This window comes from Leguminivora glycinivorella, chromosome 23 (assembly GCF_023078275.1).
Source record: "Leguminivora glycinivorella isolate SPB_JAAS2020 chromosome 23, LegGlyc_1.1, whole genome shotgun sequence".
Taxonomy (NCBI): domain Eukaryota; kingdom Metazoa; phylum Arthropoda; class Insecta; order Lepidoptera; family Tortricidae; genus Leguminivora; species Leguminivora glycinivorella.
This window is the reverse complement of record NC_062993.1, coordinates 836,372-852,593: the sequence shown is the minus strand read 5'-3', so window position 1 is coordinate 852,593 and position 16,222 is coordinate 836,372. Positions and strand designations below refer to the sequence as shown.

Below are 16,222 nucleotides of genomic sequence, written 5' to 3'. Positions count from 1 at the left end.
AGTTTTTGTGGGTTGACACATTATTGCTTATCACCATCCACATTATCTGATCCGAAATCGGATGTCGGAAGGATTTCAATGGAAAAAATCCAAGATGGCGCCTGTAATGTATGGGATATCGGTCCTACATCCGATATTTATAGGATAATGTGAAAACGCACTTATGGTGCGACTCTGTCCGTCTGTCTGTCTGTAATCTATGCTACTCCAGAAGTGCTGTTGAGCTCTTTACTCGTCGGTAGGAATCCAATATTATGAGTAAAGTCTAGTGTTATATTGCTGCGGTATTCTGTAAGGTGGAAACTAATCCTAATGCATTTAATAATGAGCAAAAAACAAAAAAAAAATTTACGAAACATGAAAATATTTGTAAAAATATACCTTAATATATGACCTTTTATTTCATGAATATAGACCTTACTTTAAAATCAAATTGAAAGTAAATTTAAATGATTTGTGAGACAGCTTAGACGTAATGTATTAAAACTTGTCATTAACTTGCCTCTCTCTCTCTCTCTCTCTCTCTCTCCTCAGCATTATTATTCCCATCTGATGTTGGGGTCTGCTTTTCCTGTCCTTTCCTTCCACTTCGCACGATCGGACGTGTCGTCGACTGAAACATCGCAGGCTCTCATGTCTTTTGCTATGGTATCTGCCCATCTCATCTTCGGTCTTCCTCTTCCTCGGGACCCAGCAATGCTCAGATCCATAGCAACGTTTCCTATGTACTCAGGAGGCCTTCTTTTTACGTGTCCATACCTTCTCAGTAGACTTTCTTGTAGCTTATCGGCGATATCACGTACTCCGAGGCTACCGCGAACATGTTCATTGCGTATCCTGTCGAGCCTCGTTACTCCGCACATCCACCGAAGCATCTTCATTTCTGTGACTTGGACAGACCGGACATGTTCCTGCTTCATTAACTTGCCTAACATTTTTAATATTCCAATTAGTCAGGTAGATGTAATACAGTTAAAGTTAATTAAAAGTACATACAAGAGACAAAAACCTCTCATTATAAAAATTATAGACATTATCTTAATTCTAACTAACATGTTTTAAACGCATAATAACTGAGGTCAATGCAATTTTATAACTCGCACCCACATAATTAAGTTTTAAAAAACCAATAAACTAATCAAATTAAAAAGATACAGCCTTCAAACCAAAACCTATAACAGCCAATCACGTCAAAACACAATAAAAACCCAACATAGTAACAAGCTACAAACAAAAAAACAGACGGACAAACATTTTTATACGTTTAATATAGTTATCAAGACACATTTGTAAAAAGGTAGCCATACTTGACACCTCACTGTTTGGGTTTGTTTGGTGAGGTTGGTAGCTTGTTGTCTCTTTCTGGCGTGGGGGGTTGGATAAGGAGGGAGAGGGGGAATTGTAAAGTGGTTGTGTAGTGTGGTTTTGAGGTATGGTTTGGTGCTGTGAGGACATGGTAGAGACAGGGACAGCAGGTCACATGCTTCTAAATGTCATCGCGTTAAATACACGAAAAATTTTAACCATTCAGATTTGAACCTCTTACTTTGTTGAAATATTCACGTCACTACTAACATTCTCTGAGTCTAGTCACAGGTCAAGTAAAGTAGTTTATTATTTTCTTGGAAAACGCAGGTATGTGTACACTAATTTTGATATATAATTTGTGCCTATTTTTATTGCTAAACGCCATGATAATGTCATAAATGTCAGGGAAATGGAAATTAAAAAACACTTCCCAGATTAGGCCTTCAATTTTGTACAACAATTAACAATCCTTTATTCTATTTGCATTGCCTGAAACATGATTCTTTAATATCGCACGTAATGAGAATGGTTGCTAGCATGTTAGACTAAGACACTTGTGGCAGTTCCCTGATGTTGCAGATATTCACAACAAAATTAGGCGAAATAGCTTACCTCACCATTATACCATGCAAATATTAGTTTGTAAATTACACCTGTATCCCATAAAGGGGTAGGCAGAACACATGAAGCTAATCAAGTTTGGTGTGGTGACGGATTAAGAATTTCACCACCCCCTTTCTTCCCGCGGGTGTCGTAGAAGTCGACTGTGGGATATGGGTAAAAGTGTGGTGTATAGGCGAGAGACTGGCAACCTGTCACTGCAATGTCATATTTTTGTTTTCTTTCAACCCCTTCTATTTGTCAAGAGTGGCACTGAAACCATAAAATAGTAGGTACATTACGATACTAGTGCGAAAAAAGGAAGTTCGAAACGAGTGGCAATAAATTAAAATACGACCGAAGGGAGTGTTTTAAATCGACACGAGTTACGAATTTCCTTTTCGCACGTATATCATACGAAGTTTTTCAGGACAGATGACCCTCCGAAGTTTCGACCTGGCGTATAATGAACCACTTCTCGCACTAGTGCGTAAAAAACACCATCTGTACTGAAAAGTATCTTAGATGGAAAGATGACGTACTGTATATCAGCTCCACTGTCCCCTCCCAACGGGGTCCTTTGTACGTCTCTGATAAATGAATCTCGCCTGAGAATGTTTAATATTATAATTTGATATTTTAAAACGGATAAAGATATTAAAAGTCACGCTTCCAAGTGTTTGTTCGCGAGTTATGAGTCGGGTCTTTGTGCGTGTGATTAGGTTTAGGGTCAATGACTGTGTTTTGTGTTGAGGCTGCGTTTCCACAAGAGATTTTGACCATATTTTTGATATGTTGGTGGACTGAGTTTCCACCAGAAATGTTTCAGGATATCTACACATACTGATATGAAAGAAAGAAAGAAATAAAGAAAGAAAAAGACATTTATTCAGTACAGCACACATACACAGGACAAAATGGTGAAATAAAAAAAAAAGAAACAGATAATAAAAATTAACACGTACACAAAAACATCCTAAGAAAATTATATACACACAAACAGAAAATTACACTTGTCTGTCCAGCAATGTGTGCAGTAGGGAACTCAGCATGTTGTTGCAAGACGCAGGCGAGGCGAATGTATATTGTGATATGATATGATATTAAATAAAACTATGGAAATGGATTAAATCGCGTATAATGAATCCGTCACCGGTTGACCACGAACGCTGTAAAGTGTTCGAAACGTCGGGATGAATCGTAAATTCATTATACGCGATTTAATCCGTTTCCATAGTTTTATTTCATGAGTAACTATCGCGGTAACGCCGTGGCTTGCGTGGGCGATGGTCGCGCGATGGTCGCGCGACGGCGATGCGACGCATACGAAATCAAACCTTATCGATATGGAAGTATGACGGTCGCGCGACCGTCGCCCACGCAAGACACGGCGTGACCGAAGACAATATTATGATATGATATGTTAGTTAGCTGAGTATCTACTGGAGATGTTGGATACATTTACCTAACATGGAAGAATAAGTTTGTTAAAAACCATCCTTGCTAAGCACATTTCTAGTGTATGTTTTGTTCAATATTCGGATGTTCGGATTCTGGTGGACCAGACTCACCCGACGGATCATTTTGATCATAAACTTGTGAAAAAATATTGGGTTGGTAAGAAAGTAATGAGCGATCGATTGAATTCCACATAAAATTTTTGAGAGAGTTCTAGAATCTTCTATGGTCGAAAGTATATAAAGGGCGAGTCGCACAGTTTCTCGTCAGTCATTCACTAGCTGTCGCCGAGCTAATATAAGGAAGAAAATGGACGAATTAAAAGTGCATGTAAGGCATTGCTTACTATATGAATTTCAGTCTGGCCATTCAGCCGCCGAAGCAGTGAGTAATATATGTCAGCGTGTTGCTCCTGAAGGTGTGTCTGAGGCCACGGCAAAACGATGGTTCCAGCGGTTTCGTAGTGGCGACTTTTCATTATCAGATCAACCTAAGTCTGGTCGACCGGTGAAGATTGATGTAGCCAAATTAAAAACCTTAATTGAAGGAGATCCGAGGCTAACGAGTCGTACTCTTGCTACCGAGTTAGGCTGCTCTCATGTCACCATAGAAACACATTTACACGAGTTGGGAAAAAACTACAAATACAGTGTTTGGATACCGCACGAACTTGATAGAGATCAACAAAACCGCCGTGCCGATATCTGCATACAACTTCTGTCTTTTCGCCGCACATTCAACTGGTTGGACCATCTTATCACTGGAGATGAAAAATGGGTCTTATATATAAATCACACACGCAAACGTCAGTGGCTAGCTCCAAACGAAAAAGGAATAGAGGCACCAAAAACATAGCCTCACCCGAAAAAAGTTATGCTATCCGTTTGGTGGGATATTCATGGTATTATTCACTGGGAACTCCTACCAAGTGGAATGACTGTTACCGCATCAGTATACTGTAATCAGCTTGAAAATTTAAACCAAAAAATCTGTCAGAATCGTCCACAGCATGCTAAAGTTTTTTCTTACACGACAATGCTCGCCCACACATTGCAAAAGTGACTCGGCTAAAGCTATTGGAGCTAGGTTGGAAAGTGATACCTCATCCACCGTACTCTCCAGACTTGGCACCTACGGATTACGCATTGTTCAGATCGCTAAGCAATGCCTTGAATGAAAAAAAGTTCGATGATCAAGCCCATCTACGACAGTACATAGCTGAGTTTTTTGAATCTAAACCTAAGAACTTCTTCGCCGATGCTATTCATTCTTTACCAGAACGATGGAGACAAGTAGTAGATAACGAAGGCCGTTATATTTTTGATAAATGATTAAAATAATAAATTAAATAAAAATTACAATATTGGTTTTGATTCGCTCATTACTTTCTTACCAACCCAATATTTATATCTTACATAAGTACAAACACACTAATTATTCTTGTGAGAGGGTAATTGATTAGTTTCATAATATTAAGCGATGCCTATACATATCGTGACCAGCAAGTACCTATTTATTTCGGTACAGCGAGGAGATGTGGCCAGCATATTTTGTACAATGACTTAAAGGCCTATTTTAGATTTAAGTTACCTATTAAGTTGTTTGCTTACGCCGTGTCTTGCGTGGGCGACGGTCGCGCGACCGTCGCCGTCACGTCTCATACTTCCATATCGATAAGGTTTGTTTTCGTATGCGTCGCATCGCCGTCGCGCGACCATCGCGCGACCGTCGCCCACGCAAGCCACGGCGTTAGTCTTAGTTACAATAAATAGGTATGTAAATTTAAAAAAAAAATCATCGAATTAATATATATTCCTAAACAAAAGTTTGCAATTTACGAGTAAGTGGAACCCTTATTTTCTCAATAAGTAAAATGCGAACTTGTAAAAGCATTAAATTATAACTGTGTGGGTCTTGTAATTGTACCCTTCCAGGATACTATGTTCGGTTGGACCTTATTGACCATAAACTCCGCGACAGTCCGGTTTATGTGCCACAAACGAGGAACTAATGATGTGGCATTTCCAAAGATAATATCTACGTTTCGGTCATTCAATTTCAACTAATGACACACCACACCTCGGACACTGGCGATCAAATATATGAAAGAGGCGCGTTCCTAGCACACAGGTAGGTAAACGCGTACTATGCTTGTATAAGTGAGATATGACAGGTTGACTGTTGGCGTTTTTGACAGGCGGTAACTGTGAGTTAACCGAGAGGGGGTGGGCGGCACTTTCAGCGGGGAATGGGAGTGGCCATACTGTACAATAGTACTTTTGATTATACTGTGCTAATGTTGAGAAATATTACCAATTTAAGAAAAAAATCTCTTATTTTTTTCAAATGAAACTGTGAACTAACTTTTCGTCCGAAACTGTATAGAACTATCTGAGAGACCTAATTCACTGCAGTGACATTTAGTACACTTGACGCTGACAATTGTGTGCCGATTTCTGGGTTGATAAGTAACATCATTATACTCAGCGTCACAGATGTCATATACAAAATAGATCAAGCAAACGTATCTACTTAGCGTGTCAAATGAAGTCAGTAAAATCCACTGAGTTGACCGTCTTTATTCGCAGCTTTCGGGCGTCAATTTTTGTAAGTTGAAGTCAACAAAAACATAAATAACCTAACCTCAAAATTTAAATTTTGATAAAACCCCCGACCACGACATGGTGGACCGATTTTCATGAAACATGGCTAAGAACACTCCCGACTAACTCAGCTTTCAAACAAAAAAAACTAAATCGAAATCGGTTCAATCGGTTCAAACCAATCGAAATTCGTAATCGAATTTAACTGCGTCCCTACGTGTTCCTCAACTTATTAAATTACTGTGGTGTTTTAATTATGTTTAATAGTGTACCCCGAATTGGGGTCCCAAGTCCAGAGTGACTTCTTTTGGCTTCCTGCTTGCCGCCCGCCTGCCGTATTGCTTCTGGCCGCTTTCCCCGACTCAGCGCCACGCAGATTCTAGCAGCGCTGAACTCAGCGCCGATCAGAAAAACGGCGCCTACCACCTCGGCATCGTCAGGGGAGTACTGTGGCTACAATCGACTAGCGGAATCCGATCTTGACTAGTATTTTTTACGAACCACGACTTTTACCCATCTTACCGGTTGAGCTTCATGGGAATAAATATTGTTTTACCGTTCTTCTGACTCCTCATTTAAATTTCCTCATACCTAACGAGACGATAGGAGTTAGAACGCTAGAGAACGCGACACTTTCGATTTTTTTATTTTTTTATTTTTTTGTATGTATGTTCCTCGATATCTCCGAGAATTGTGGACCGATTTTCAAAATTTTTTTTTGATCGAACGGGTATAACCCCGAGATGGTCCCATTGGCACCAAGTCAGGGTCTGATGATGGGATCCTGGAGAAATCGAGGGAACTCTTCAAATGTTATAGGCACATGTAATGTTTTTAGTGTATTTTTCAAAGGTAAACCAGTATTTACGCCTGATGGTAATAATTTTATGTGGCTGAGCTGATGATGGAAGGTCAACTCCTCAATGGTTAGGAGTTAAAGGATAATTCTTTCACTAGTGTACATGTATTCGGACTGATACATATAATATCAATAGGAACCACTAAAAATCAACAAATAAATAAACTTTTTTAACAAAAAATAAAACCGCCTTCAAAAATAAGCGCGTTACAAAACACGGAGAAACTAAAAAGCAAAAAATAATAAACCTTTGAATTCAGATTTCTTATCGTATTGCAATAATCTAAACATCCAAATTATAAACAAATCAATTATTTTTGGAGTCGGTGCCAGCCTGCGTATGGTTGGGTGGGGCAAACAGGCAATAACAAGGCGACGAACAAGTCTGGTACCGACTGCAAAAATAATTGATTTGTTTATAATTTGGATGTTTAGATTATTGCAATACGATAAGAAATCTGAATTCAAAGGTTTATTATTTTTTGCTTTTTAGTTTCTCCGTGTTTTGTAACGCGCTTATTTTTGAAGGCGGTTTTATTTTTTGTTAAAAAAGTTTATTTATTCAAAATTTTAATTTTGTGGTTATTTTAATTATTAGGTTAGTTTTATTTATTTATTTTTCCCTACAAATAAGTTGAATGCCTACATCAGTCCTACCCCATCACTACGACACCCACGCTGAAACAAAATACACCCAAAGATCCTTATCGCCTCGTCCTTTTATCGTTTTATCGACCGTTTAGTCGCTAAACAAAGCTCGGACGATATACTTTTTGCGAACTCAATATTATCCTTATGGCTACATGACTCAACAGAATTATTTAGAATAAATTTAATTGTAGATTCGTCGATTCAATTCTGATCAAAGAAATGTTTATAATTTACTTTCGAAAGAAAAATGTATAAATATTTCTTAAAGTCTGAAAATATTGTTTGAAAGGCGTATGTAATGCAAACATGCATTAAAATAAATATTTTAGAAAGGAAAATATTAACTGTAAAATTACAGTTAATATTTTCCTTCATTTGTCCTTGTCGACCAAAGACTCATTGATATATAATTATGTATGTACCGTCATACCCTGTAGCCTGTGTGGTGACGGGTTAAGAATTTCACCACCCCTTTCTTCCCGTGGGTGTCGTAGAAGGCGACTGTGGGATATGGGTTAAATTGTGGCGTAGGCGAGAGGCTGGCAACCTGTCACTGGAATGGCACAGTTACGTTTTCTTTCAACCCCTTATTTGCCAAAAGTGGCACTGAAGCGTTATTAGTTTCATGTGCTCTGCCTACCCCTTTATGGGATACAGGCGTGATTGTGTGTGTGTGTGTGTGTGTGTGTGTGTGTGTGTGTGTGTGTGTGTGTGTGTGTGTGTGTGTGTGTGTGTGTGTGTGTGTGTGTGTGTGTGTGTGTGTGTGTACACACACACACGTGTGTGTGGGTGTGTGTGTGTGTGTATGTACCTACATTACGATACCAGTGCGGAAAAAAGGAAGTTCGAAACCAGTGGCGATAAACTAAAACACGACCGAAGGTAGTGACTTAAATCAACTTTTCTTTTCGCACGTGTATCGTACGACGATTTTCAGTACAGATGGCGCTCCGAAATTTCGACCTGACGAGAAATGAACCATTTCTTGCACTAGTGCGCAAAAATTGTATTTACTGGATCCATTTTGCTGATACTATTAAATGAGGAGTGTCTTTTCAAAAGGATTTATTTCTATAAGGCCCACTTGCACCAGCAACTTAACTCAGGGTTAGTGGGCTGTCAACTGTCAAATACCATTCAAATTGGTGGCTTAACCCTTGGGTTAACCCTCCATTTTCGTTGGTGCAAGGTTTATTTGTCTAGGAAGACATAGATAAAAGTAACCTCTGTTGACTTATAGAAATAAGGCCTTTTGAAAAGACACTCCTCAAATACGCCTCTAAAATTGTCCTGATCATCGACTAAGATAATGATCGGTCATCTCATTAAAGATTTAATGTTGTAGGACCGATCGCGCCGTAATGATACCTAATGATCTCCTCGTTATAAACAAAACTATTATTTTATCAACAATCCGATTGGTTGGGGATGCGGCGGCAATGGTTCCTGACACCATCTATACATCTACTTCATATAATACACCGTATTTTGTGTTTGATGCGAAAGTAAATGCATGAAAACTCGAAAATTCGCGTTCCCCGGGACTTAAGACTAAGCTAGATCGATTTTCCACCCCAAAAACCCCCACCTAACCAGCGAAATCCTTATTGCTGTATCCGAAATCGTCGGTAAGTATTGCATACTTGTACTTTTATATATTCTGTGGTATTACCTTCATATTTGAAATACAGACTATGAATAACATAAACATGAAATAAGTGTCATATACAAAGAAAAGAGCGTACACCCATCTTAAAGGCCGGCAACGCACCTCCAACACTGGTGTTTCGGTTGTCCATGGGCGGCAGTGATCGCTTACCATCAGGCGAGCTGTCAGCTCGTTTGCCTCCTATCCTATCCCATAAGAAAAAGTGACCAAGCCCTCCAAGTGTCCCGAGCTGGAATCGAACCAGTGTTCTCCGTAAACGGGACGGATGTCTTCATACAACTATACTTAATACATACTACTTAACTGTCTATACTACTTAACTGTCTTCATACTTAATACATACTAACAAATTATTTTCATAGAAAAATGGCGGCTTTTCTATGAAAATAATTTGTTAGAGTATGAATTAGTGTATTATACTTAAATACAAGTTACCGCCATACTTTTTAATGAAATACCGATCATATATTTATAGTAAGTATTATTATAAATGCGATTGATTTAAGTCTTGTGAATCCGTTTTCTTTACATCATTACTAAAGCTAAACTGATTAAGATAAATTTTGGTACAGTCTATAAATAAATGTATAATGTGTTGCTAGTGTGTGTGTGTATGTATTTTATGAATGTTTATCATTATCATAAACAGAGCCTATTAAACATCACATTGTCCACCGATTCGTCTGAATTCGGTGGAGCTTGAAAGAGTATATAAATATAAATATCTAGGGCATATACTCACCACAGACCTCAAAGACAATACTGACATTGAACGTGAACGTAGGGCCTTGTCTATAAGAGCTAACATGATTGCCCGCAGGTTTGCACGTTGCTCTAGGGACAGCAAAATAACTCTTTTCAGGGCTTTTTGTACCAACTTTTACACGTGCAGCCTGTGGAGCAAATTTACAATAAAGTCTTACAAGGCCCTACAAGTTCAATACAATAATGCGTTCCGGGTTTTGATGGGGCTGCCGCGCTATTGTAGTGCGTCACAAATGTTCGCCGATGCAGGAGTAACGTGCTTTAAAGCGGCAATGCGCCTGCGAGCCGCCTCGCTCGTACGACGCGTGCGCGCCAGCCCCAACACCATCCTGGCCATGATTGCGGATAGACTTGACTGTCCGTACATAGTGCACTGTTGTGAACTTCACAAGCCCAGTAACGGTGTACCATTTAGTTAAGTTATTTATTGTATCACTAACATAGTTTTTAAGTATTATTGTACATAACTAACATCTTATGAGCCATGAGCTTGAAATAAATGAAATTTAATTTAATTTAATTTAATTGTCATTCGAGTTCTACGTTTACAATAGAGTGATGGCATTTCCTCAAACTGACTCACCAGGGAAAACTAAAACTATACAGAACCACAATGACCATCTTCCCTGATGATGTATCAGTCCAGACATGACTCAGCAAATATTTCGGCTCCCGTCCGACTGACGATTATGATTTATTACCCAACAATTATATGGCGATACATACAGCCTTACTATTACAAAGTCCTAACTCACTATGAAGTATATAAGCACTTAGAACTTTGTGACTTACAACACCAAGACGCTGTGAAGTATGAGCTAGCTACTGTAACTTCCTCTCTTAGTAACATAAGGTTCTAACTTGTTACGCGATATATAAGCACTTAGAACTTTGTTTCTTATTACAAACATAAGATATACATAACTCTTCTACTTATTTTGTTGAGAATGCTTGGAAGATTAGATAATATAGAGATGTAGTACGTCCATTCTGCTTTATTTTTTAACCGACTTCAAAAAAAGGAGGAGAGATTTTTGTATGTTACTCGATATCTCAGAGAACCGTAAAGCGATTTTAATTTTTTTTTAATCGTACGGGTATGACCCCGCATTCACTAGCTTTCGCATCATATCATCTCTCACACAATCCATCCACCTTTTCCTCGGTTTTCCTCTCCCGTTACTTGTATTTGTATACATCGCCATACGATTACGACGACGACAACGAGTTGAACGTGCTGTACGAAGGTTAACGTGCCTTGAAACCCTCGCAACGCTCAAGATTCCACTTTTTGAACCACACTCTCTTTACACTCTATTTAATAATGCAAACATTGTAAAACATGGGAGAAATGGACCAGTTACATCTGCCCCCCACTCGAGATTTGCCCCACTGTCCCTTACTTGCCCCTATTTTTTCATGCTTAGTAAACGAGACAGTATAAAATTAAACACTCAAAATCGAGCGCTCGAAATTGGAAAATCAGCCCCTGATTGATCCAATCGCTTGCTCCATACAGTTAGTAAGTATGGCAATTCATTTTAGGATAATTAAAGTTATACGTAATAATAGTATGCAAATTTCAATTATGCAGATTCAGTGTTATGCGAAATAAGAATTATGCATTTTTAATATTATGCTTATTCAATGTTCTGAACAATTATGTTAGACCAAATCTGTTATGCGAATTAATGATAGGCGAAATAGAGGGCACCCATGCCAGCCACGTAAAAAATTCTTGCATGCTAGTTACCCAGGCTACAGGCATGTTTGTGTATCGCAGGCCTTATATCGATAAACCATGTATTATTGAACACATAATTATTTTAAAAATCGGGACTTAATCGGGTCTCGTAGACCACGGGGACAACGCCGCGCCGTTCCTGAAAGTTGGAGGTCAGTTTAATGTGTAATAATCGTGACAGTTTGAAATGTATTATTAAATTGCACACAAGGAAATTTTCGCAGTTAATTATGCATTATGGTATTTCCTTCTACATTTTGAGGTTTATATTTTGACATGCATTTAAAGTTATTTTCCCTTATTAGTCATTTTATAATATTAAATTGAGTGACGGAATATAATTTTGTTTCCCTATCAGTTTTATGTGGTTATTTGATAAAATATATTTAGTTATGAATATAACTGGTCCTGCTATATCCTGTTTAATCGTTATTTGATAGTGTTATGTGACAGTGGGCAAAAATCATGGTAAGTGATTAATAAATATAATATTACATTAACTTCTAAAAATCATCAGTCAGATTTTGTATTTTTATGTGATTTAACTAATTCCGCGTTAAACATATCGACGGTGGAAAGGAAGAACCACTTAAGCGACATTTTGGTCGAAAATGAGTTATATATATCATTGGAATCAGCGTTTTTTTCTGCGTCGTTTGAATTGGGTTTCACGGCGATCCGATGACTTATATGTCGCTTAAAGTAATTCACGAATGAGGTCTGAATTTGAAAAACCACCCCTTATGCGACACACAATTTGAATAAAATATTATCTGTGTCACTTAAAACCTACTCCAATATTACCACAGTCGTATAAACTATTTTTAAAAAGAGTTCGTTTCCGATGTAATGTCCCTTAATTGATTTTTCCGGGCACATATATCTTGAATTCTGTACTTAAGTGGTTCTTAAAAACTGCTTAATAAAACGATTGTCGGTTAAATGAATGTTACGAAAAATTACGTTGTTATTTAATTGCTTTAAGCGACACTTCTTACCGCGGCCGAACCTGTCGCTTAAAGTATACTTTATAAATGCGATACGTCGGTTAAGTGGAGATTGAAAATGGTATGATAACGGTTAAAGTGTTGCTCTAATCTATTTGATGTCGGTACAGTGAACAATTTTTGGCGCGAATTTCACGCGAATGGTGCTTTACTTATACAATGGAATGCAGTGGGTCGCTTCAGTCAGCGACGAACACCGGAGTGCGGCGGTTGTGTCGCCGATCGCTGCCTGATTCGACTAGGTATTACGCCGTGGCTTGCGTGGGCGACGGCGATGCGACGCATACGAAATCAAACCTTGTCGATATGGAAACATGAGACGCGACGGCGACAGTCGCGCGACCGTCGCCCACGCAAGACACGGCGTTAGGCTTGTGCCGTTTCGTTCGTTGATCGGAGCGCTCCGATCTCGTTCAATCGCTCCCACGAACTAGTTCGCTCTTTTAGGTCTTTTGCTCATTTAGTTCAGCCAGACCAGCGACCACTACGGTCGGAATGATCAGAACGAATGAGACCGAATAGTGTCAAAATAGTTCACAGATAGTAAGATCCGGGCCAAAAGATTGTAAGTAACCGAAGTTTAACATGAAAACTTGACGTTTTTTTGTAGCTCTGCTAAGTAGCTCTCGCTCTCGGTCGGCGCAGTCACACGCTCGTTCTCGATCCAAACCGCTCGTGGTCGCCGATCCTATACTGAACTAAATGAGCAAAGACCGATTTTCAGAGCACGGAAAGATTCAGTTCATTTCGGTCATTGATGGGATTTTATTCCTAACAGTTAATAGTTCGTGAACGACACAAGCCTACTAGGTATGTAATAAGTAAGCTAGCTACTTATTCTTAATAATTTATAAACTCAAAATGATTGTGATCTCAAAAAAGTGCATACTTAATTAAGAGTTATTTGTTAGAAGTAGATTTATTTTATTAAAATAAAATACACGTTAATTTCGTTAAGTATTTTATTTTTCTCCTTAAAAACGCACAATATAGCATTTTTTAACTGCAAATAATATATATTCTAAATTTTTAAAATATATGAAATAGTTTAAAAAATATTAAAGCTAGCGTTATAATTCACAAAAAAGTGTCGATTTAGTTTCAAATTTCTGGTATACCACTTCAAATTGGCACGTACTAACTGCCCATACGACTGTTGCTTAATTGAATATCTTAGAGACAAGTTAAAGAAGGTACGTGGCTTCAGTGAGTTTTATAGTACTATGATGATGTCGCTTAAATGGTTCTTCCGGGAATATTTTGAGGACCTTTTCAATTAAGCGACAACATTTTCAGGATCCTGTAAGATTTTGGGGTTAATGTTTATTTCATAAAATAGAGAAAAATTAAATAAGATTATCGTCTTAAGAACTCATTTACCTATTTCAAATAGGAAAAAAGTTATGATTTTTTTTCTCAAAAAGAAAACTTTGAAACACTCTCCTGTATAATTCACTAAATGTCGCTTAAGGGGTTCTTCCTTTCCACCGTCGATATACCTACACTTTCAAATAAAATGAAAATTTTTATTTAATTTCTTTCATCAAACGTCCCTTCTAGTTTAAGTAGGTACTTACTTTATTATTAATTTTCATTGTTTTTTTTATATTAAAATTAATTAAGAGTTTACAGAAAATAAATTAGTATCAAAATAGTTTATGAGCTAAATACCTGTAACTACAACTACTCAGCTCTCAATCGTCTATGCCTACTCTATATTGTAATAATGTTCCCAGTGTAAATGCTTTGGCTCCAGCTGTAAATTTATATTGTAATTATGTTAAATAAATATAGGCCGACTGCATGCCGGTGTGCAGTTTCCACACATGTTGCAGTCACATTGCAGTCCATCTGGATCTATTTATTCTGGGCTCGATGGACCCAATCGATGAATCTTTGCAGTGACGCCATTTTCACACTCTGACTGACAGATGCTCAAATACGCTAGTGGTACTTAATTTTTATGTTATTTACAAGTATGCTTTTCAATTTTCAGGCCTTCAAAATGCTGCTGAAATTATCCATGTCCATATGTCTCCTGGGAACAATCACTCCACTGCCTTTCTATGGATCAAAGGGTATCCCTTTGATACATAGCACTTCGGCTTTTCTGAAAGGATCAAATCTTACTACATCTATTTCAGAGGAATCAACTGCTACTACGTATGTTGAGGAAGAATCGACTAGTCCTTCTATTGTGGGGGAATCAAGCACAACTGATGCATTTAATACTACAAACGATCCCTCATTTTCAAGTTTGACGTCTACTGAAACTGTGGACCGATTAAACTCAAGCATATCTAGTGTATCGTCTATCGAGGACTTAAATATAACGGAATCTAGTACTATGACATACTTAAATACATCTATTTTCCTGACAAGTGGTGAATCAAACTTTAGTTCAGAATCTACAGCGACAGATGATGCCGGACCAAACCTGACTACTGCATCTAGTTACAGGACAAGTGTTGAAGAATTATCAACTACAATATCAAGTTTATTTACAAGTGTTGAAAATTCAACATTCACGCCATCTGATGCTGCAACAACTGAGATATCAAACACCAAAATGATTTCGCAAGAAATACGTCCAAAAGGAACAGACTCGACCGCAGATCCAAGTATCATTATTAGTAATAAGGGATCAATTACGTCTATGACGCCAAGTGTCGTTACTATTTCAGAACCGACTATCAAACCAGATATACAAACTAAGGGACCTAATTCAACTACTAAACCAGCTGTGAATCCTGTAAAAGAAGCGAAATCGACCACAAATGCAAATGTAGTGACTTCAAAAGTATCAACATCAACTATAAAGCCAAACGCTGGCGCTACCAGCATAAAGCCAGCTAAATCTAAAGTGTGGGTTGTATTTGCAGTTATCATAGGAGCAATTTTATGTTTAGTTTCAATAGTTTTGGTAATAAAAAGCCGAAAGTCCATACTTCGGAGCCAGGCCTTTGTCAGAGCAAGAACGGCTTGCTCCCGAATCAGAGGACGATTTGGGGAGCAAAGTTATGATCTAAGTCAAAATCAGGATCAAAAGCAAAATCAGGATCAAAAGCAAAATCAGGATCAAATTCTAGATCAGAATCAGGGTCAAATTATAAATCAGAATAAAAATGAAAATCAGGGCCAAATTATAAATCAAGATTAAAAATTACAATCAGTGTCAAATTTGAATCTGAGTCAAATTGAAAATCAAAGCACAACATCATCACGTATAATAAGACTAATAAGGCTTTTTTTTATTCAAAATGAGTTAAAAAATTATGTAAGCGCTAATTGTGGTTTTGTGTGAGTGATAAATCTTTAATATTAATTGAATCCTGATAATATGTGATTATTAAAAAATAGCGTCACACGCAAAAGCAATCGTGTGATGTGACCTCATTCTAAAATGTGCGTATTTTTTTTATTGAACCCAATATAAATTAATTTGAATATAGAATGTATTTTAATTTCATTATACGCGACGTTATCCGTTTCCCTAGTTTTATTTCATGAGTAACTATCGCGGTAACCGAAGACAATATTTTGAATATAGACATTTTT

The 16,222-nt window shown here is 37.8% G+C and overlaps 2 protein-coding genes across 2 annotated transcripts; one reads left to right on the top strand and one right to left on the bottom strand.

The window, feature by feature from the left end:
* Window positions 1-539: 539 nt before the first annotated feature.
* On the bottom strand, window positions 540-935 carry LOC125238166. The gene has a single exon (XM_048145436.1). The coding sequence runs from the start codon at window positions 933-935 to the stop codon at window positions 540-542; it is 396 nt and encodes a 131-aa protein (XP_048001393.1).
* Window positions 936-12,062: 11,127 nt separating this feature from the next.
* Window positions 12,063-16,012, top strand: LOC125238350 (cell wall protein DAN4-like). Its single transcript, XM_048145650.1, has 2 exons — window positions 12,063-12,125; window positions 14,661-16,012. Exons 1-2 carry the CDS (start codon window positions 12,123-12,125, stop codon window positions 15,822-15,824), a joined length of 1,167 nt encoding a protein of 388 aa, XP_048001607.1. The 5' UTR covers window positions 12,063-12,122; the 3' UTR covers window positions 15,825-16,012.
* The last annotated feature ends 210 nt before the right edge of the window (window positions 16,013-16,222 follow it).

Bases quoted from the DNA above. Each gene is read 5' to 3' on its own strand.
- LOC125238166 (XM_048145436.1), bottom strand. From the start codon at position 935: ATGTTAGGCAAGTTAATGAAGCAGGAACATGTCCGGTCTGTCCAAGTC.